We start from the raw sequence: 24,010 nt of genomic DNA on the forward strand, positions 1-24,010 counted from the left end.
AACAGAGCAAAACCAAGGCAGTGGGGGGAGAGATAAGGGATTCTGCCACTTGAGTGCAAACGCAAATCCCACGTGCTTAGGTCACCAACCAGAGCACATGTAGAGTTTAAAGTTGCTGCCATCTGGATCTTGGATGAGAAACTCCAAGATCCCCCTGAATCATCAACAAAATGAACGTAGCTGCATTAGCTCATTATTTCAGAACACTCTGGTGACAACAGGAAAGGGGTAGGGGGAAGGAACTCTCTAATACCCTTGCTAGCTTAAAGAAATCTAGTTTTAAACACATGGCAGAAACCGTTAAATCCATCCAGAATGGAAGTTCAAAGTGAACTGCATTGCAGTGATCCAGTCTTCTCTTTTCAAAAGTCTATTTGGTTCAGATACTAGATTGTATATTTAAGAATATACAGATCTAACTTCTGTACAGTCCATTACTCTTCCTCATCCACATAAATACTCTTTGCTGTATGGATCAGAATCAATCAGACAGTTACAGTGGCAGGTAAGTCCCGACGCTCCGCTCAGAGATGCTTACTGCCATTTCTACATAGCTAGCAGCATCACAGCTCAGAGACCACACGAGATCACCAAGGTATGTGCAAAAACAGAGACAACTCTCTTGTGTTGGCATCAAAGATGGCAGCTTCTGTTCTTACAGTTTTGGTTTTGGTGTTTTGCAGCCAGAAGCTTTTTTTAATTTTTTTTATCCCCCCCCCCTTTGGAAAATTCTCCCAAATACAATGTTGGAAACATTAGAAGCATTTTCCTTCATTTACTTCTACGATTAGAGAGTGCCAGGCCTTTTGAAATCCTGTACCAATTCATCCGGTAGAAATCCAGGACGGTAAATGCTGCTTCATATACTTCCAATTAGCTTGAGTGACTTCAAAATATTTGTGTACATTCTTAAGAGCAAAATCAATTCAACAGGACAAAAGAGCCATCAGTATGCCACACAATCTAGACTCAGGAGGTTAAATTCCACTCTCTGAAGTAAAGAGGAACCATGCACACGAAGCTAAGTGTAAAGTTTGGCCATTTTGTCTAAATAATTAAGAGAAGGAGAACTGTGGTTCACAACTAATTCCTACCTCTGCTCAAAGAGCAGAGACCAGCCTGGATCTTCGCACACAACCATCTCTACCGCTACACTGAGCTTCCTGCACAAGCGATGGAAATTAATCCTTCTGACCCCTCTAAGTAGACGTCAGACAAATTTAAGGATGAGGAAACTGTTCAAAACGTTCCCAGAAGATTAGGACAGAAAGTCTCTTTGTGCTCATTCTTCCTCTCCACCCTCCCACCCTCCCCCCACGGTGTGGGAGCTCGCTGAAAATAATCCAGGAGCAATAGACAAATGCGTCCAAACTATATATATAAAAATAATAATAATAATAATCATAATAATAATAATAGAGATACACCAGTAATACAGGCCTGCCTAAATTGTACCAGTTAAGAAAGGAACCCCCAATAAGATTGATACGATTATAAACACCTTGTATGACATAATGGCCTGTACAACAGACCAATAAAATGATAATTAAAAAAGAAAGATATTTAGACCAAAAAGGAACAAGAAATCCCCGTCCTATGTTTGAACTGATAACCCACCTTAACTTGTCATTGTGACTGCTGGAAATGATAAGTAGTCCTTTCACTTTTTTTGTGTTGGTTTTTTTTTTTGTTGTTTTTGTTTTGTTTTGTGTTTTTTTTTTTGTTGTTTTTTTTTGTTTGTTTTTGTTTGTTTTTTTTTTACATTTTTGGTTAGAAAGTTCTCCGATCCATGAAGCGATCCTGAAAAGACAGTGTTTATTATAAAATTAGGCAAATGTCTGTCCCAGCTTTAAATCCTTCCTGTTTTGCTTTTGCTTTTTTGTTTTGTTTTTGTGTTGTTTTTGTTTTTGTTTTTTTTTTAATATTTCTCCTTCTCTCCCTTGTCCCCAGCAACACGGTGAGAGGATGACCATCACATTTTTCAGTTCATAAACCCCACTGGCAGCCAATCCCACTGCACAGTGAAAAAGGCTGCTGGCAGCACAGCTCAGCCCAGCTCACTGTGCCTTGGAGGCAGTAGTGGTGGTGGACGTGGCCCCGCTCGCAGAGGCCACCGTGAGGAGAGAGTTCTGGATGGACTCAGCTGAGGTGGAGGTGGCATGAAGGCTGGCAACTGGTCCAGAGGCCCCTGCGGAGGCTGCAGCTGCAGAGACCAAGCTAACTGGGTTGCTGGTGAGCAGAGAAAGGTTCTGAGGGTTCAGGAACAGAGGGGCAGTTACGATGTTAGGAGTACCTCCAGCATTGGCAAACACCAAGTTTCCAGATGCATCCAGTGATGTTATTGGAAGAGAGCCACTAGATGCAAGAGCTAAAAAAATGGAAAATTAAGCAGGGAGGAGATAGCATCAGTAGTAAGCAACAATGCAGAATGTGCCTAAAAGCAACAGGGCTCTGCACTTTCCTTCTCTGATGTGAATGCTCCCTACACAACTAATGACAATCATCATATGTAACTTTTCTTTTTTAAAATGACAAATCCTTATGAAGGGTGGATAAGACCTTGCAAATATTAAATGCTTCTGCCGCCTGCTCCTAATTCCATCAAGCTTTTCTTCAGCTCTTTCACTGCAACACTGCTGTGTTTTCTGTCAAAGAAAAATCTGTGCACTTAGGTAACTTGGAAAGGGTTGAGATGCGTGTTCACTTGAAACAACAGTTATCACAAGGTGAAGGTCATGTAACCTTGAGAGTAACTTTTAAAATTACAACATATAAATGCAGTTACAACTTACTCTCACAAGGCTATAGGGTTCAGTCTGCCTTAGATTATGATCTCATATATTTATCTGTGACCCTTTGTGAAACGGTTCTTTCTTGGACCCTGCAAACAAGATTTATTAAGCTGCTTTAGAAGATCACAGAATCAATCACAGAATTGTAGGGGTTGTAAGGGAGATCAGATAGTCCCCAAGATGTCTGAATACACAAGGTTAGCTAGATGTTAAGGCACCTGCACCAACTTTCTTTTTCCCCCCATAGATGACAAACTATGAACTGAGAACAGATCTTACTTTTTAAAGTCACTGGAAATTTTTGACTGCATGGCAGTTGCAAAACAAAGCTTTACTCCTCCAGATATGGATTTATTAATTTAAAGTTAAACGTAAGCAGTTTTAGGGGTAGAATTTTTTTCACTTGTACATTTAAAAGACGTTTGAGAAGAAGCCAGGATCAAGTCTTTCTCAGAAGTGCTCTCCTACAGATCTCAAAACAGTGCAACTCTGCTCAGGCTTATGTCAGAAGAGCTATAAAATGCATCTCTCCAACCTGCTGGAGACACACGTGCCTCTAAAACTACGGGGGGAAGACAAGAAAATCAATTTCAGATCACACGCAGTATCTTAAAGGCCTTCTGTGAACCTGTATGAGATTATACATGGTTCTAATCTACTTTCTGAAGTTGTACCTGAATCCATGATACATACAATGAGTTTGGGCATTTGAATTTTGAAAAACCTCTTGTCTGACAACACTTATGTGCAGTTCTGAAGGGTCAGCATTCTTTTTTTTGGTAGAGAACAACAAAGCTAAGGAAGTACAACGGAGATGCATTAAGAAGAACTTTACTGACCTTGAATAGTTGCCAGTGTACTGTTGCTCATCAGGGCTGGGCTGAGAGCACCACCTAATGTCCCTGGATTGAGACTGAGTAAGGCACCTCTGCAGGAACCAAGATCATGGAAGAAACAAAGACAAAGGGAAAGAGTGTTACTTTTAGGAAAAGGTGACCACTGTTTAGAACTACATGATCCCACTTTTTAAATAATGGCAGGGGGGAACGCAGAAGATTAAGGCCTCAATCTAGTTTTTAGCTTATTTCATTTTTTTCTTTGACAATATCTTGAGTAGATATTGCCTTTCAGCTCTGTGGTTAGCAATATGTCTGAAGTACAGGCACTGCAACTACAAGTTGCATTGATCATAGCTGTAAAGTATTCCTGTAATGTATTTTTGGGAAACCGTAACTTGTTAAACAGCTGTCATCACCCCCTAGATTCAGATAAGACAGATGTCAATCAAGAGGAATTGAAGAAACAAAGAGCCATCTCTCAGAGCAATGTTTTTTAAAGCAAAAACTTTGACACATATTATGCATTTTTACAACTTCTTGACTGTGATGGAGAAATACAGAGGTGACAGGTAGGCCTAGGTCAACTCTCCATTTGAGATGATTTGATGACTTCTGGTAAGTTGCAGCTCTTAAGTCAAACTGAGCAGTAGGATTGATGACTTGGCAAATTATAACTCTGCAACACAGCTTTTTCATCTGTAAAATGAAAACCATGTTTGTGTACTCTGATGGGAACAGTATCTCGACCATCTACAAGCAAACCTTCAGAATTTCAGGTAATAGACACTAAAACTGCCAAACGAGCTACCAGAAAACTGCAATATATAAAAGACCTCACGAATTATTCCAAGAATTCTCCTTCCCTCTCCTGCCACTTAACCTGTAAGGGTGTGAAAAATTCATCCTTACCCAGCTGCAAACTGTGAGGATGCCATCAAGCCTGGGTTTAGTCCTGCTGCAGCAGCCATGGCAGCGAGACTTGCATTTGCAGGCAACTGTGCAGCTCCTTGTAATGCGGCTGCTGCTGCTGTTTGCAACCCTGATGCTGTTACCATCACCTGGCTGGTCCCAAGAGGGGAGGACAAGGGAGTGGAGGTTGTCTGTGTTGTGCTGGTCTCGCTGGCACTGGATGCCTCTGAAATGGAGGCTGAGGCAGAAGGGGAAGGACTCAGGGAGGGTGATGTCACTGCTGAAGAAGCTGGAGGTGCCGTTGAAATCACTGTTGCTGTGTTGTTGGAGGTGGTTTCTGTTGTGCCTAAAAGATTGAGTCTGGTTATATCAGTACAAAAACCAGATACAACTGAGCAGAAACCACTTGAACTGAACTGCACATCCAACGGAAAGGGAGGTAAACACTCATTCTTCTAGAACAAAGAAGTCTGGCGGTGCTGAGTTTGGGTCTCAGTCTACAACAGAATGACACTTCAAGAAGGGGCAGAAGAACACTAGAAAACTAGCAATAGGAGGTAGCACCTTTCACTTCACTACTACCCGTGTTTGTTTCCCCAGAAAAGTTAACCAAATGGTCACAAAGACTGAAGTTTCAGAGAGGAGTAATGAGGAACAATGACAAGATGCCCCCAGAGACCTGTGTGATTGCTAGTGAGATAAAGAAAGACCTTCTGAATAATTTGAAAGGGGAAAATGGTAGAGGTTAACATGGGGGCAAGGCAAATCTACGTAGGAACTTTGTTTAAAGTTGAGAGAAAAGGAATGCTTGGAACCAACATACAAAAGATGAGTTCACAACATCTCAAAGATTCTTTATCTATCATAAAGGCAATTTTTCTTCCCTGCTTTCCAATTCCAGCCCAGCAGCTTATAGATATTTGTCTGAAACATCTTCACATCTCATTATGCACTGCATACATCAAAATCCAATAGCTACTTTATACAAAAACTCAGGCAGTAGATCCCAGAGAGTTTTAAATTTCTTCCAGATAACTACAATAAAGGATACTAGAAATCCAACAAAATCTTTATTTCTATAAAACCTTAATTACTTGTCTGACATCATGATTTACCTGACAATGAAAAATAAATGAACTGTGGAGAAACTGTCATGGCATGCATCTTACCTGTGACTGACAAACTAGTTACAGCAGGACTGGTCAGAGGGAGCACAGGATTGACAGTCAGGGTAGTAGCTGCACTGCTAGTCACAAGGCTTGGCGTGGTTGCCACCTGGAGGTCGAAAAAGAATACAACTGCTCAACTGTTAAGACAAAAGCAGGTAGCTACTAGACTTGCATTTCTTTCTTCTCATCCTCGGCTGAGGATATCACCAGGGAAAATACTGCACATAAAGTAACTAGTAAAGGATCTTCTAAATCCATTACTTCAGCATTCAGTGGGCTAGCCATATTACCAACTCTTATTACCAGCAGTATCTTCACCCTTAATAACTCAGCATTTGAAGGGAGGTTTATCCGTATATATCCATACTGTCTCAGGACTGCAAGTTGGCCCTCCACCTATCCCTTCCTGCCAAAGACAGAACCTTGCTTAATAGAGCCACTCTGCCAGAGTTACAAAAGATACTATCAATGTGTTTTTTAAGTTCCTATTAAGGTGTTTCCTTTGTTTAAACATCTTTTCAGCTACACATCCCGTTCTCTGGTAAAATGACGGAGAGGCCACAGCGTTAACAAAGGTCTTTAGGGTAGTGGGTTTACATGGATAAACAGCATAACGTTTCATATTTATTCAAGCAACATATGAGCTCTATTTTGCTAAGTTCCCTTATGTCAGAGGAATGTTCTCTAAATTTTAAAACATCCAAATGACATTAGCTTATTTAACATATGGACAGCTTAGTACAAGCAAGCTACAAAATAAACTGCAGATACCATGGAGAGAATACACCGTAAGAACTAAGGTTGCAGAAGTACACTTATAAGCAACAGCAAATTTAAGAAAAAAAAAAGGACTTTTTATGAACAAGAAATAGCGTCTAAGAGAAATATTTGAAGGCTGCTTTACACCAATGAGAGAAATTAATACTTCAAAATTGCCCAAGAGAACACAGCTAAGAATACAGGCTAAAACCTTCCTCTTTTCCCATCTCTTACTGAAGTCCATTATCAGAGAAATCTCTCTCTTGCTGCATATCCTCTTATAGGAAGTCAAATGCTTTACGCATTTTAAACAAGGCTGGGGCAACTGGGACAGGTCTAAGAGCTTTCCATCCATCTCAAATAGTCTATGAAATAAAGAACTAGACATACAGTACACCTCCCACTAACGCAGCCTACGCACCACATCTGTCAACCGTCCACTGAACAGTTAAGGCCAAAGTCACAATCAATATTTCAGGGCAGTGAATGACCTAAAATTAATACAGCTAACCCTTGTGGTTACAGTGACTGACTTAAGCCAATGCAAAAGGAGGCTACAATCAAAACCAGCATTCCCCTCCAATCCTGCCACAGAGCTCTAGCACTTATGTAGTCAGGGTGGAAACTAGATTGGTTATTCAGACATACTACTAAAAATTGTTATTCTTCACGTGGTTAACTTGTAGCCAAAATAGCAGAGTCCAATCATCCTACGTACACAGCCCCCAGAGCTGACAAAAGAAATCAACAGAGCATATAGCCAGTGAAGACTAGGGGATGGGGGAGGAGGAATGTCCATCTGAGTGGTAATACAGTCTTAAGAGAAGCTTACAATGAGTGAAAATGCTTTAGTGAAATATCACTGATAAAATGGATACTGTTGTTAAGATTTCAATTTCTCATATACAATGGCCATTGGTAATTAAAAAGAAAATTTTCCTACATAAATTTCTGAAGTTGCAGTCCAAGAATGCTTGCACACTTTAACCAATCTCACTATGTTCTGCTTTGGTAGCAAGGCATGTAGCCTTGCTTTCCAACTGGAAAAAAAGAAAAATAAAAGGACTAAGTACAGTTAACATATCCCTTCCCCTGAAATGAGAAGTTGCATGCACACATCCTGAGACAAGGATGAAGGGAAAGAATGACACATCACCAAAATTAATGATTTAATGAAGTACTGGAAGATATTAGCTACTACAATGATGAAGGTGGAATAAATACTACAAAAAGACAACTACAGGCTACATAAATTCCACCACAGTCCTATTAGCATAGCTACTATGAAATCTAATAGCTACTGTTTCTATTTATGAAAACAGACCTCCATGGACATTGGTAGCAAAGGAGCTGAAGGAACCTTGATGCAAGTGTTTTGTTACTCATATTTTCATGAAGTTTGTGTTTACCTGAGGTAAATACAAGTTTGGGAAATTAATTACATGAGTATTAGCTATTTTTTTCCTTTGTTCCATGCCTTCTTGATACAACAACTCCTGAATAAAAGTGACAACAGTAACACTGGACTTTTATGACTTAAAGTCTCCAAATGATACGATTTACTGCTGCTCACCTGCTTACCACTGCAGCCAAAATAAGGCAGGAAGGGTAGAACTGCTAAGCATTTTTTATTACTATTATACTATATAAAAACAGTTTTGTCAAGAGAAGATCCAGATATAAGCATGGGCTATGTCTTGCATATTTCCAAAGCAACAACCTAAATGCAAATTTCCTAGCCAGAATACTTAGTCATGAATTGGCTAAATAAAATGCCTGAAGTGAAGACCTGATTAGTGCCTAATATTTAAGCATTCTCTCGCTTTCATAGGATGCAAGAAGGATATTTAAAATGCCAGTAAAAGATACACTTGTGAGAACCAATCTGCTGTACAAAGAAGGTGTAGCACGTGCAATTGTCACAGAGCACAGAGCAGAACTTTCTTTTCCAGTGATCTTTGTCAACACAGATTCTTGATTCTTACCAGTGAGGTCGGGCAAGGGAAAATTGCTTTGATGGGCGAGCTGCTGGTTCCACCACTGCTGGGTGGGTTGATCCTTTTCTCCTTCTGGCGCCGGTTACAGAACCAAACGCGGATCACCTCCTTCTCCATGTTTAGCTGGTCAGCTATCATGGTGATCTCCTCCGAGGTAGGCTTTTGGTTCTAAGGAAAGGCAACAAGTACTTGAAAGGTGAGAAGTTACCTTCGTATGCTTTACATTATAGCTTCTCCTTCACTAGACAGAAATCTGGACAGGCTATTTACATGCAAAGTCTGCTCAGTGGTACATTCTCTAGAGAGAGATCATAATAGATACTTTTGCCCTACATTTTCCAAGTGACAGGAAAATTTGTACCAATGGTAAGCTACATTCCTCAAAGATGGGAGATGAAGACAAAGCTCACATTTGTCTTTATGAGAGAAAGGATCTGACTTGTAAGTTTATCCTTCTAGGACCTCTAGGTATTGACTGGAAAGCTTTCTTTTAGCATCTCTCATAAACAAACAGAACATACATCTGCACATACAGCTGCACAAAGGTAGTTTAGAACTGAACGTTATATATGCTGAGACTTTGTTATGTATGTTGTTACCCACTCACCCACCCTCAAAAAAAATAATTCTGTTTTATTCTTTTTGATGTGCACAATATCAAGCTTTGAGCTATTGTTCAGCACCCTGGATTGCAAAAAAATCACTGAGTCAATGAACTGTAAGAACCAATGAGATTTTGGTGGGGTGGTTGTATGTATGTTTGTTGTTGATTTTTCAAATTAAAACAGACACTGATTGCGTGCTCCTTGGAACAGTCTTTGAATTTACCTCCTTTAGTACAAGCATTTTCCTAAACAGTATGGTAATGGCTTCATTCTAGCACGTGCAACATCAAACAAAAGCTTCTTCGTTTCTTTATAGGTTGACCTGAACAACAGCATCACTGACCTCCAGGAAACTCTTCTCTAAGGCCACACGTATGTTGGTCTCTATGCTGGTGCGTTTCTTCCTCCTACGGTTCACGCCTTCGATTCCTTGCCCTGGAGAATTCAGGGCACTTGGGCTGGAGAGAGTTGAATCAGATGAGAGGTTTTCTGAAAAAAAAAAAAATAATAATAATACAAATTAAGAGATTTTATCTGAATGCAGTGCAACTTATAATGTAAGTGTTCTTCACCTGTGCATGGGACGCTAAAATCCACTCTGTATCTATTCCAGATATACAGAGATTTCCGAAGATCACGTGCATTAACTGCTGTACTTGAAACTTAAAATCTATGAGTTAAGCCTGGGAGGGTGCTGTCTTTGCTCCTGTATTCTACCAGAGAGCCCTTTTTATTTTACCTACACAAAGTTTCTTTCTCCCTTATTTCATTTCAACCCACACTCTCACACTGCAACTACAGTTCAAGGAAAAAATGCAGCAGTTGATATTCACAAGCCACAGCAATAGGCCAAAAAAAAAAATCTGAGCAATCTGAAATTTCTTTTACCTACTCTGCAATACAGTAGAGGAAGAAGGATCTCCCAGACAGCTTCACAGCATTAAACCTCTTTTCTCTGGAGATCTTAGCAGATAGTCTCTGTGCTATGTAGCTTTGCTAGAAAGCCTACATATCTAGCAGTTTCCCCCTCCTTAGCTTCAGAAGGTCTCCAGTTGTCAACTGCTAATCCTATTCTTTCTGGCTCCACAGAATAGCAAAGAGAATATGCACTTTTATCCCACTCTGCATAAGAAAGTGCAAAACAACCAACTGACAGGTTCCAAAAGGAAGCTCAGTCTAAATGACCAATTATGGTTGAGTAACACTGAAGACCCCTTGCTGCACTAGGGTTTGTGCCTGATAAGTAGACAAAGTGGTTCATAATGCTTAACATCACTCTCATAGGCTCCAATGGGCAAGTACATTCACCACATTATTTTCTACATCATATTTTTTTCAGTAACAGTACCCATAAACCTGCTGGATCCCTTCTCCACCCTGAAAATGCCACAGAACAAACCAAGTTCTGTAACAGTGAATTCTAACACTCCAACGTAACATAATGGAAGGGATCATTGGAATGCTTCTGCCACCTGCTTTTACCCAAAAATAGCTGAATGATCTGTACAGTCACCTGAATCTTTCTTTCAAAGATTTTCAAGAAATTAAATGAGAGCCAAAGACTATGGCTCCTAACTTCCAGGCTGCAAATGAGCCCAGCACTGTTAAGTCTTTAACTTCACTTTACAGATCCAAGTCTTTCTTCAGGTTAGCAGGAAATGTAAAATATGACATTCCCTCATGTCAGCTGTTTGGGGACCGTTGTCCTGTGGCCTAGAGCTGTCAGTGTGAAGTTCTTTGTGTTTCCTATCATAGATCCACATTATCCAAAGCTGCACCTGTCAAGCACAACAGAACGACACTTCCTTGTTCCATTGCAGAAATAAATTTCAACACTGCATCCAGTTAATTACAGAATTTCAGGGAATACTGTAGGTAATAGCATAAAGCTCTCTTCATCTTGATAAAAATAGGAAGGCACAAATTGTCTACGCCACCTGTTTAGCAGATCTATCAGTTTTATACTATGCACAACTGTACACTCAAAAGAAAAAAAAGCTGACAGCACTAACATTATCTATCCTAACACCTAGCACCATCACCCAAGCTTCATTTTTCTGGTGTTTTTTGTTTTTTTTTCTTTTTCCTTTTTTTCACTGTAACACTAACATGAGTAACTTTCTCCCAAGAAAAAAAATCATTCTGTGAAGAAAAAAAAAAACTAACAACTCTTCTTGTGGAGAGAAAGAGAGTGCTCATAAGGACTCTTGGAGCGAGATGAAAAGAATGCACACAGGGGATGTGGGAGGAGATGAATGCAATAAGCTCTGCTTACTGAAACAACAAAGCATGCAACTCTCTCTTATTACACATCTGAAAAAGAAAGCTAGAGGAAGATTAGAAGTTATATGCATTAACATACATGAAGGAGGAAAATCATGACACACATTACATCTCACCCCATGCAATTATTCAGCTGACTGTAGAACGCAATTCTAGAAGTTCACAATGGAACTATTTCAGACATATGTGGGCACACAAACAGGGAAGAATGGACACTTATTTCTGCACCCTTTTTTGTCCCATGAACATAGATCAGTGGCTTCATAAAACCATAAGGGCACCAACGAAGCATTTTTCCCAGAGTTTTTCAGAATCCTACTGATTTTGATAGGCTGGTGAAGAAATACACAGACTCATTCACCTGCATCATTGAGCCACTTTTCCAGAAGTGGCTTTAACTTGCACATGTTCTTAAAGCTGAGGTTCAAGGCTTCAAAGCGAGAGATGGTAGTTTGGCTGAAGTCATTTCCATAGAGTTTGCCCATAGCGAGCCCAACATCACCCTGGACAAAGAAAGAGAAAAAAGGGATTCACTAACATAGGTACTTCCAAAGCAAGGAATCCTGTCAACATCCTTGAGTATTTAGTGACTCCTCTACTGCATGGAATTCAGTTTCACAGAAACTTGCTCAGCATTAAAGATTCATGCTAAAGCGAATAAAGATAAAGAAATGTCATATTTTCAAACTTCACTCGGTCAGATTAACTATGTAACTCTTTCCAGGAAATCCCTCTTGCTTTTTCTTCTTAGCATTACCACTAATCAGAACATTCCACTGAATATTAACTTGCAATTTTTTTCTTAGTTTCTTTGGAAAGGCCAAACTCTCTTTGGGAGCAGCAGATTTAAGGCTCGATGTAATCCACATCAACAGAGAAAAGTTCAAATAAGCAGAAATACAGTGAATTTATGTCCTCAAATTAGCAGAAAAACACTCTTGAAGAGATGAATGAAGCTTGTCTACAAACTTAAGTCACATTTAAATAAATGGAAAAATACTCATAGCTGAACTTTTAGTATCTTCCGAGGTTCAAATCAAATTCCTCCTCATAGATATGCATTTCAAAGCAGGCAAAAAGTTCAATCATTTCAAATAATGATTAATGGTAGTCTTCACTACCAATACCCATCTGCCAAAAGCGATCCAGGAAATTAACAGACAGATGATCACCTCTTTACATGTTATTGTTTTTCAAAACTTAGTTTCAGCTAGCTTTCAGATATTCTGCTCAACTATAGTTATACTGCCTCCATGTATTGCATGCTTTGAAAGTCTCATTTAATAAAGACCCATTCTTGATCATGGTCATTATAAACAGCATGCTTTCAAGTTCTGTTTTACAGCATGAAGGTCTTGTCTTTTCAGAAAATTTAGTCATTTCTTACTATGTGCTATAAATTAGTTTAATTCAGTTTTTGTTTGTTTGTTTTTACACAAAAGGTGATAGACAAAAGCCTAGAAGAAAAGACTTAAGAGCTTGAGCACGGTTAGTGGAGTTTAATTGCGACTGAGTTAGTTGGATGGTGCATAAAGCTTGCTCCTCTTCCATTAGGTCAGATCCACAACCACAGCTTGACACAAATAAAGTAACAGCATGCAGAGTGGCCACACACAAGCAAGGTAAGCCTTTGGTAAGTAAATTGTGCAGGCTGCATGAAGAAAACAAACTCCTTCTTCGAAGAGGAACCAGAACAATTGGTTTGTAAGCCCTTCAAACAGAAAAGAAAAATTGAGGAAATCTCTACTCGTATCCCATGATTCTGTGCATTTCAAAACTCACAAATCATTCCATGAGAAGTAAGCTGGATGCTCTACTGAGTTTATGAATAAAACCTGGCTATGTAAACTATTTTAGACATAAGCTGTACTATGTCTTGGAAGAGAGATTTATGAAATTTGCTCCAGTTCCCAACCAAATTTAATTCTGATATCTGTGTTGTTCTTACTAACGTTTATTGTATCATTTAAAACAAATAGTTAACCATTTCTTTGTCAGTAGTTTTCAATACCAAAAGGTGGCAGGGTAGCATTGCAGATACAGGCAAAGAGATCTGCGAATAGGAATGAGAATTTCATATTCTGGAGTGGGCTACTGAAAGTACGGAACAGAGGATGAACGAGATGTCTGATCTATGCTGTAGACTGAATGACGCTCTAGAAATGAAATGAGATGGATTACAAGGTACATCACCATTGTGTGTGCTTGTCTGTAGACACTGATAGGACAAAGGGGAATGGTTTTAAATTACAGGGGAAATTTAGATTATTTGTCAGGGGACTGAGAGAGTGGTGAGGTGCTGGAACAGGTTGCCCAAAGAAGCTGTGGATGCCCCGACCCCGAAGGCATTTAAGGCCAGACTGAATGGGGCCCTGGGCAATCTGACCTAGTAGCTGGCAACTCTGCCTATGGCAGGGGAGTTGAAACTTTATGATCCTTGAAGTCCCTTCCAACCCAAGCCATTCTATGATTCTATGAAGCTCAGATGGATTAGAGGAGGTAATATCTTGTAGAGAGTAAAAATAACATTGTCTAAAATATTTGTTCACATAGCTTCAAGCTGTCCTGAGCAATTAGTCCCATAACTGCAATAACACCAAGACGCAATACTTCCACTGTAACTCTGCATGTCAGAGACAGAGACACTTTTAAGAAAAACAGTTAAACAACAGGCCATAAATACGTCTACTATGGACACTTCTGGAGGAAGACACTGCTGAAATTCGGTATCTTTTATATTACTCAGAAGGTAGAATATGGTAAGTGATCAGTTTGCTGTGCAAACAATCTCTGAAAAACAGAGGTGGGCTGGGTTTGAAAAAACTTACAGTGCTACTGGAAATAAATTTATTTTATCCTCTGAAAGGCAGTCCGCTTATCCAACTACAGGAAACTGAACTAATAGGGATCTCTAGTTATCCAATTACACAAGTAAACAAAACTCATTAGAATTGCCTAAATACATACATACACACTTAATGTAGGACAGGAATGATCAAATGCAATGTTATTGCTTGTTCTGTTTGCTATCTTTAAGCTAAAAAGCAAATACTAAAATGCAAGCTTGAATAGCTGTGATCGTTTGTCCTGACCACAAAAATTCGTAACAGGGTCAAAAAAGAAGGGTTAATCCACAGCTTACAAAGTCTTAGCTGAGCCTTTATAATCATTTCACAGTAGGACAGACTATACGTAATAGCTAAAGATCTACATAAACCTCCTCAATCAGGCTGTAGGGAAGCTATTGTGTTTTACTCTATTCTGTTCTGCTTTATTCCAGTTTTTATGTGTGTCTATCACTGCTACCTTTCTGTACCTCCCTCTAGTGGAAAGAAGGAAGACAAGGAGGCACACATGCCAGCAAAATGCACTTAATTTTACTAGGAACATTCTGTTCTTCAGTTATAATTAAGACGCTGCCAGGAACTTTCATTATGAACCCTGATTTTTCAAACATTTAAAACTCTGCCAAAAAAATAAATCTGACTTCAGCACATACTTTCAGCTAGAATAGGTTTCCTTATTCCAAGGGTGGACAAATCAAATATTCTGGACTGACTGCTCTGAAGTCAGACTTTTAAATACCTACTTGGATTTTTGTTTGCTATTTCTTCTGGCAAAACACTTCTGTGCTTAACATAGGCTCCTGACAGAATGAATTGTTTACCTGGACAGGTATTTTAATTCTGTAGTAAAATATTTCATTTTTATATTGATACAAAAGAGCTCTTGCGTCCAAGTGGTATTTCCCTTCAACAGAATAATGAATTGTATCGTACTTCTAATTGTATTCCTCATTCAACCATTTTCACTACATTCCAGATTACTTTTCTTCAGCTCTTTGCTATTTCTGAGCTTTTAAACAAAAATAAATAAATAAATAAACCACAATTCCAGTTCATCTCTGCAAGGAGAGAACTTCAAAGGTGACAGTCCTTTCAGGTTTTGTTTAGGAACCTTAGCAGAAGCATTAAATACAGAAATCATTGATGTTTAATAGCAAAATACACTTGAGAGATAAAAACCCTTTGACAACCAAAGCAACTCCACAGTTGTGACATACTTTTTTTTTTAAACACACAGAGCAGTTAATTGTGCTGTAGGATTTTTTTGGAACTTTGTACTTCTGAAGGCAGCTTTAAAGTGCTTTGTCCCATTCATTTTAAATCCTACAGAATGGATAGTGCGCATGCAATGACATCTGGAGCTGGTAAATGCATGTACCTGCTGGGAAAATGGCTATGCTTTAAAACCAACAGGGATGTAAGATGGATGTATGGCTTTTTCTGTTATTTCTTAGAAATCCCCTACATAAAGGCCAGAGCATAACCCTATTTAAGAAGGTACTCCTAAGAAAAGGTGGAATTGTAGTCCCCCTCCAGACTTGAAAGATGAAACCTCAGATTCCACACTGGTAGGCACTAAGGTACGCAGTCTCACCTGAGTGAATCCAAGTTTGATCCGTCTTTGTTTGAAAGTCTTGGCAAACTGCTCAAGCTCCTCAAGGTCACTGGGCTCCTCCAAGCTGGGAGTGTCTATTCGCTTTGGTGTTGACTGGCTCTGTGGAAGTGGCTGAATGGGGGTCGCTGCTATTGTGCGTGTTGGGGTTGCTGGCTATTAGGATAGAGGGCAAGGAAAACATGAAAATCAGACTTAAAAGAATTACCAGCAAAAAATAACCTTAGAAAAAGTATGAGAGGTTTCTGCGAGAAAGATCCATGAATTTGACATTTCCATCAATCTGAAAGTTCTTTAAATTTATCTACATTCTTCTCAAAAACAAGCAAACACAACTCAGAAAACTATCAATATGACAGTCTTTTAAAGGCTCTGACAGAACCCATTAAAGAAACCTACGAGATGTTCAGTGCAGCAGATAACAAACAACTTCAATTTGCTACAGAAGCCGCTCAAAGAAGGGCTGAACGCTCCTACTTGATATAGTTCTATTGGCTATAGACAGCTAGGTATTCATGCCATTTTAATCACTTAAAAACTGAATTTACTACTTGTATGAAGTCGCAGATTGTCATCAGCCCAAAAGTATGAACTCTCCTGTATAATCTTGGAACAGTGAGCACCTAAAGGGGCAGCACAAGTAGCAAGTTTCCTCTAATGCCACCTCTCATGAGTGACCCAACAATTTGAGTAAAGAAAAAAATACATTGCTCTCTAACCCTTCTGTTTATACTTCCAACAATAAGGGTGACAGCACTGATGATATAAGAAACTAAGTAAAGGCAACCTGCAAAAAAATTAATTCCTTTTAGATCTTATTTTACTTCTGCATAAAAAGCAAATCTTCCAGAAAGTCAGCACAAGGCTCACTCTTCCTGAATATCAACAAACAAGATCCAGCAGTAAGAATTTGTTTAAAAAAAAAAAAACATAATCTCAACAGGTGAACAACATACATTAAAATATGATATTGCACAGTTCAGGTTTTATGTGCTGCAGAAATACTGAAAACATGTTTTGGGTACAAACCTCTAACTTCTGACATGCAATAGATAACCTGAGATACACAGACAAATCTTTTACTTGAATGATATTCTGTTCAGCTGATTAGCTTTTACATCCTACATCCAACTCCGAAACAACAGGCTCCTTCAGCACAATTCATTCTCAAGTCTATGCAACGCCACAGTAGCTTGCAAAGATCCAGAAATGGCTGTTCTAAAATAAATACTCCATACATAGCTGAGTCTTTACATAATAGTTGTTTTTTTCCTGGCTTAGTGCAGTAGTATCATGCAATGCATAGCAGATGGTAGAGGAAGGTCAGTATCGATAATTGCATTACTTGAGAAATAACACGACCATGTATGATCTTTCTAGGACTGCAGACGTATGTGCCCCAGTATTTTTAAATTGATGCTAAACACAGTGAATAATTACTTCACTGTTTTTATTGACTTCATCTCCTTTATACAATTTACTTTGTCTTAGTGGCTTTGATACTTTTTTAAAAATCCAAGTACAATCTTTAGTGGAGTCATGCTGCTAACCTCTATAGTTTACACTACGGAGGTGAGACCAATTTCATTTTCTGCATGGCGCATGAAGAGTATTATAGGTGGTATAATAGAAAATGTAGTTTTCTAAGACTCTGATAGACACGGGCATCTTATTACAGACTAAACATTTCTTACATGTAACCAAGGCAGGAAAATACTGTATGATGTTACATAGTATTTTAGAAACAGCATGCAATCATGTAACTAAACTGCATAGTAAAACACAGAGAGAAGCAAAATTAAATTTGCAGGCACGTGCAATCTTAGAATTGGTTTTCTTACTGTCTGAGAGCTTAATCATAGAGCTTTAATATTTTAACATATATCTAACAGAATACTTTAACGCATTTCTGACAATATCTTCTCTTCCATAGAAGGTAACTAATAAGACTGGCAGTGACTTGACAATAATAGTCAAACAACTCAGCTAGAATAGTGACAGATTACCACTGCAATCTCTAAAAAAGATACTAGTCTGTAATCCTCTTTTTGTGCAGCCCACACCTTGCTCGTCCAAATTTCATAAAAGTATAAAGTTTCCAAGAAAACCCTACAAGAAATCAAATGCTCCTCCAGTCCCATTAAATCAAAATGCTAAACATGAAAACTTTCAGCAAAAAATAAAAACAAAGTCCATGGGAAAAAAAAAAAAATATATATATATATATATATATATATATATAGCACATTCAAGTGGAAAGTTACAAAACTGAAGTTACAGGTTATTCTGTTCTACACTGAATTTATCCAGAAAGACAAATTCAATACTATCACCATATTTATACCTGTAGTAGAGCTGTATTTGCTACTGTAACTAAGATACAAAGGGCTTATTCTCTTGCAATGATTCAAATCCCTCAGAAACTCATGAACTCTAGAAATAAGGCTGACCTGCGAGGCAAGGGTGATGCTTGGCTGAGACTGCAGGAGGTTGGCTTGGCTTTGCTGAGGTAGTTGCGTTAAGAGATTCTGCGCTTGCAGGAGACCTGGAAAGAGAAAATGGTAGTTTGGGGTTACCTACAGAACAATGACTACAACATGGAACGAGGTGAAACACAGTTCTTGCCAAATAATCAACGTTACAAGAAATCCGAGATGCAAGCTGTTATTTTATCCCTGCAGAGATGCCTCCAGACTTTGGAATTTGCAGGCCAAAATCTTGTATTTTTCTGAAGTCAGCACACGCTGACATAAAGGTGAAACAAAGAAGTCTGTGCTACTCTCCTCTGTAAAAACAATTGCAGTGACTGAAGTTCTCCAAGTTTTGTGTGCAGGAAGCATTTATTGCCCCTTTCAGCTTGCAGACATCACATGCAAACTTCCTGCAACCAATAGCTGATTGAGAGTCAAGGAGCCATGCAGAAGTAAAAAGGATTGAACACTAATCAAACATATCAAATGGGCTCCTTGACCATTCCTCTTTCTCTGCAAGCCACTCCATGCCAGCTGCCTAACAAGAAGGCAAGTTTCTCTGGCAAACTTACGCAAATCACACCAGAAGACAAAACAAGCCCAGGTGACAAGCTTCTCTTGGCCAAAATATAGAAGAAATCTTTTGCAAAAATAACAAGAGGCTAAACGCTGTTTACATTGAACAAATAGAATAAGCATTACACAGAGTATACGAAGCCTCCCACTATTATGAAATGAAAACATTAAAGAAAAATTGAGATTGATGCAACCAATGTACCCAATACTCTGTCACTCAAAAAAATAAATTCTCTTACAGTCTGCATGGCTTATCAAGTATTTCCAGGAATTAATATCTTTGCATCTATGTAATTTAACCAGAAATTATCTGAAATTTTCTGCATTACTAACTATATTTTTAAAGAGTAATAAACTAGACAAAGATAGATCTACAGTTAATCAGTTCCCTTGATCTTACTGCAAATAATACTACAGATATTCTGCGTAACTCCTGACTATGCCTATGAACTATCCCTATAACAATTTTAGGCTCTGACTAATTAAATCTACATTTAACAAGCATTTTAAATAAAGTTCCTAAAAATCGGGAGTGAATGCGAGGTGACACAGCAACAGCAGACAGATGCTGGTGACCACTCAGAGGACAGAATATCAAGTAGAACACAAAGAAAACTGCACAATTTGAGTCTGTCCATCTGACATAGTGTGTCCAGGCTCATAAGCTGGCAGGGCACACCACACCACAGGTATCTTTTAGCAGAATACAGACAAGGGACACATGAACTAGGACTTCATAACTAGCAAGTGGGAAACTAGAAGCTTGAGAGGATAATATCATAGGAGACACAAAAATTATCCTGGGACTATCTAGGCAGACAGAAGAAAATGCATCTTTTGTGAGGGATGCTAAACTACAGAAGAATTGTCTTCTGACACTGATTTTAACGTAATAAAATTGTAAGAGAATTTTCCTTACGCTAAATAACAGTACAGCACAGACAACTTTGCAAATTTGCTTTGTATCACATGATGAATGTTGTGGCTGCAGTTCTGAAAAATCATGGTGAGGGAATGGGTCAGTTTGAGAAATTCCAAGACTGCTAACTACTAGCACACATACAGTGCTTATTCCAAGGCAAATGTTTGTCTACTTGTAAGATTATTTGAGCTACTTGAATCTAATTACTAATTAGAGAACAATCACCTCTAACTGAAGAACTTTTGATTTCAACTGAGAATTTGAAACAGAAAGGGCCAAAGCATCACAGTGATGCTATAAAGTGCTGACCAACAGTGAGACAAAAAATGGCATCTAACTGTGACCACATGTGATCTTCAATCTATCTGCTAACACCACAGATCACACGTTATTGACTCACAATTGTAATCAAGAGTACTTAGGATTATCCTTTTGCTATGCTTTGTCCTGTCAGTCGTGCCTAACCAATCTGGTGGCCTTCCATGATGGAGCAATGGCATTGGTGGACAAAGTGAAGATGACCGAGGTCATTTGCCTGGACTTGAGCAAGGCCTTTGATGTGCTCCCCCACCACATCCTTATCTCCAAATTGGATGGATGAGGATTCGATGGATGGACCACTCGATGGATAAGAGACTGGTTGAAAGGCCGCAGACAGAGGGTGATGATCAATGGCTCTATGCCCAGGTGGAGGTCAGTAACGAGCAGCATCCCCCAGGGGTCTGTCTTGGGACCAGTGCTCTTTAACATCTTTATCAGTGACATTGATGACGGAATTGAGTGCACCCTCAGCAAGTTTGCTGATGGCACCAAGCTGAGCGGTGCGGTTGACATGGTGGAAGGAAGGGGTGACAGTCAGAGGGACCTCGACAGGCTGGAAAGCTGGGCTCGGGTGAATCTAATGAGGTTCAACACGGCAAAGTGCAAGGTTTTGCTCTTGAGCTGGAGGAATCCCAGGTGTGTACACAGACTAGGAGGAGCAGTCCTTGAAAGCAGCCCTGCAGAGAAGGACCTGGGGGTTCTGATGGATGAAAAACTTAACACGAGCTGGCAGTGTGCTCTTGCAGCTCGGAAAGCAAATGGTATCCTGGGCTCCATCAGAAGCAGGGACAGGGGAGCAGACTGTCCCTCTCTACTATGCTCTTGTGAGGCCCCATCTGCAGTACTGTGTCCAGGTGTGGAGCTCCCAGTACAAAAAAGACTGAGAGCTGTTGGAGAGGGTCCAGAGGAGAGACACAAAGATGAAGGTGCTGCAGCACCTTCCCTATGAAGACAAGCTGAAGGAGCTGGGCTTGTTCAGCCTGGAGAAAAGAAGGCTGTGGGGTGATCTCATTGCAGCCTTTCAGTACCTAAAGGAAGCCTACAAACAGGAGGGAAATCAACTCTTCGAAAGGGTAGATAACAGTAGGACAAGGGGAAATGGTTTTAAGTAGAAGGAAGGAAGATTTAGGTTGGATATCAGGGGAAGTTCTCTACAGAGAGTGGTGAGGTGCTGGAACAGCACCAGGGAGGTTGTGGATGCCCTGTCCCTGGAGGTGTCCAAGGCCAGGTTGGATGGGGCCCTGGGCAGCCTGATCTAGTGTTAAATAGGGAGGTTGGTGGCCTTGCCTGTGGAGATTCATGATCCTTGAGGTCCCTTCCTACCCAGGCCATTCTGTGATATCAGGTGGCTCTGTAAATGAATGACCTCAAAGAAATCACACAGGATATTTTTCTGGCAGTAACACTTTGCTAAAGAGCACGCACTGACTATGCTTTTCCTCATTTTATTCTTGCTCATATATTCTGAAGTAATTATCACTGAAGGACAGAATAAAATATCCTGAACATGTTTCACACACATAGTTGTTATTTTACCCTTCTTAAATACTGATGCTAAGTCCCTCAGAAAGAAACTGGAGAAAGAAAAAGTTAAACTTCTAGATGACCAGAGTAATAATTAGGAATCAGAGAAAGCAGCTGAACTGTTTTAGTAAAGTATGCATCTCTCTCATCTACTTTTCAAACAGTTGCCATCTTTTCAGATGAGATTTGTACTTGGCTTTTTTTCCCCAAAAATATTACTCCCCATGCTTTGGTCTAATAAAACTTCAGTGACAGTACAGAGCCCTTAGCATAGCCTTTAAAAACAGTTTAAGTACAAAATGGCACCCTTTAGGCAACTGCAGTGGCATTGGTGTTTCAGACTGGTTTGCTTCTTTGTGAACTGATACTGGTGCCAATGCTGTTTATTGTCTTTATTACTAAAATGTACAATAGAACAGAATATACTCTCAGCAAGTTTGTGGACATCAAATAGGAGAGCAGTCAATTGACTATAAGCAGGGGTCCAGGCTAGCTGGACAAATGGAACCTCATGAAGATCAATGGAAGAAAATACAAAGTCCTGGGTATGGGCTACAATAACCCAGTAGAGCAATACAGGCTGCGCACTTACAGTCTAGAGAATAGTTTTGCAGAAAAACACCTGGGGGTGGGCAACAAATCAGCTCTATGCCTTCTTAGCAATCACATCTTAGGTTATATTAATTAGTAAGAGTAGTAAGTATATATATTATAAGTAGTATATTAATTAGTAAGAGTCAGTAGGTAGGCCACTGATTCTACCTAAGTAAGACCGTATAAAAAAAATGTATGTCCAGCCTGTGCTGGGCTGCCCAATACATCTCCAGTACAAGACACAATGACATCCCAGATTCATACATTCAATGCCTATCGAAATGGCTAACAAGTCTAACAGTCACACAAGGAATGTGCCAATAGATCTGTTTTGCTCAGCTACTGCTGTCTTCAAGTATAGAAATGGACTATTCTTGAGGGTGTGCACAATAGTAAGCAGCAACAGATAGAAGCAAGAACATAGAAAACTCCAACTAGATAAAAAGAGAGTTGTTTTTCTAGGCACTTTTCTGTGTGTGGACTTTTTTCATTATGCTTTTTTAAATTGAGAGAAGTGCCTGAAGAATTTCTAGCCTTGAAGATGTTCAAAAATCAACTAAACCAGCCAGAGACCATTACTGTTAATAGAACAGATGGATAAGAACGCTACAAAATCTCTATACAGTCCCTTTCAACCTATGTGATTTTATTTTATTTTTTAATCCATAAGAAATACTGTAGTATCCATATCCTCTGGATACTGATATCTAACCTTGCAGAGTTAGAATCCAGTATAGAGGGTCAGAAATAGGAGTCCAGCAGTTTTACTGCACTAATAATGGAAAATAAATCAATTACATGAAACTGATTGTATGGATAATTGTATGGGCGTACAGAAGGTTACATGCAAGAAAAGTCTGCTGTTTTAGAGGTATCTAATTTTGTTTTAAATATTTAAAGTAAAGGCATCTACAATCACCCAGAACTTTTCCTCTAATATCTACAAGGAATGTAAATGACAGCTCAAGCCAAAGAATTCCTGCCAACCAACAGTCCCTAAGGACTGATCTGGGGTTTAGTTGCTATTGTCTAAAACTAAGCAAATATTGAAGTGCAAATTTTTTCAGCATAATCTTTGAAAAGTTGGCTCATCATCATAATACATAATTTATCTCCGAGCTCCCTAAAAGAGTGATTTTTTTCACTGATGAAAAACTTGACTGCTTTTTCTCTGCCAAAGCTGTTCATTTTCTCACAGATGTACCCTGGAAGTTGGCATGTACAGAGCAAAACCATTATATGATCATAATTTGATTAAATGGGGAAAAAAAACCAAAACAACGAAAAGAGAAGTATCAGACTACACATTACATACAGTGTTATTTGATCAACTTCACCGACCATTCTAAATGCAAAGAAACTCCTCCCGGTCACTTCAGCGTACCTCATTTTATCTAATCCTGATCTTCTCAAGTGGGGACTTAGAGCTGGAATCATACTGGGAATCAACACAGTAGAGAATGTACTAACCTACTAACCTACAGATTCCTACAAGCACGTTGCACAGATACCATCCCACCGCACGCTGCTGTACCTTTTGCAGGATCCACTTAACTTTTAGGATCAGTTCAAGAATATGGATGCATACATGCTGAAGCTGGTGAACTGCAGTGTTGAAGAAATACCACTTCATTGATCTATGCAAAGGTGCTGCCACCCTACTACTATGAAAATCTACATTTTTACCTACTACCTATTTGGATTGCTAGCTCTGAAGTCTTGATTTCAAAGCAGGTAGTAAATATTAAGGACTTAATTCATATCTTGGTAATGAATACCTGTAGCCTGGAG

General features: G+C 39.3%; 1 protein-coding gene across 7 annotated transcripts in view; it reads right to left on the reverse strand.

Moving 5' to 3' along the window:
* Positions 1 to 1,370: 1,370 nt before the first annotated feature.
* The window catches only part of POU2F1 (POU class 2 homeobox 1), a 109,378-nt gene continuing 86,738 nt past the window's right edge, over positions 1,371 to 24,010 (reverse strand). For all 7 annotated transcript variants that reach the window (XM_042810805.1, XM_042810804.1, XM_042810807.1 and 4 more), the window contains 9 exons: positions 18,262 to 18,356; positions 15,794 to 15,967; positions 11,715 to 11,856; positions 9,414 to 9,559; positions 8,454 to 8,633; positions 5,710 to 5,815; positions 4,541 to 4,886; positions 3,632 to 3,720; positions 1,371 to 2,368 (listed from right to left, as the gene is read on the reverse strand). In XM_042810805.1, the coding sequence (XP_042666739.1) occupies positions 2,058 to 2,368; positions 3,632 to 3,720; positions 4,541 to 4,886; positions 5,710 to 5,815; positions 8,454 to 8,633; positions 9,414 to 9,559; positions 11,715 to 11,856; positions 15,794 to 15,967; positions 18,262 to 18,356 (1,589 nt within the window). In that variant the 3' untranslated portion in view covers positions 1,371 to 2,057. The remainder of the gene's footprint in view (positions 2,369 to 3,631; positions 3,721 to 4,540; positions 4,887 to 5,709; positions 5,816 to 8,453; positions 8,634 to 9,413; positions 9,560 to 11,714; positions 11,857 to 15,793; positions 15,968 to 18,261; positions 18,357 to 24,010) is intronic.

This window comes from Centrocercus urophasianus, unplaced genomic scaffold (assembly GCF_019232065.1).
Source record: "Centrocercus urophasianus isolate 14NV4802_14NV808 unplaced genomic scaffold, USGS_Curo_1.0 seq_12, whole genome shotgun sequence".
NCBI lineage: Eukaryota > Metazoa > Chordata > Aves > Galliformes > Phasianidae > Centrocercus > Centrocercus urophasianus.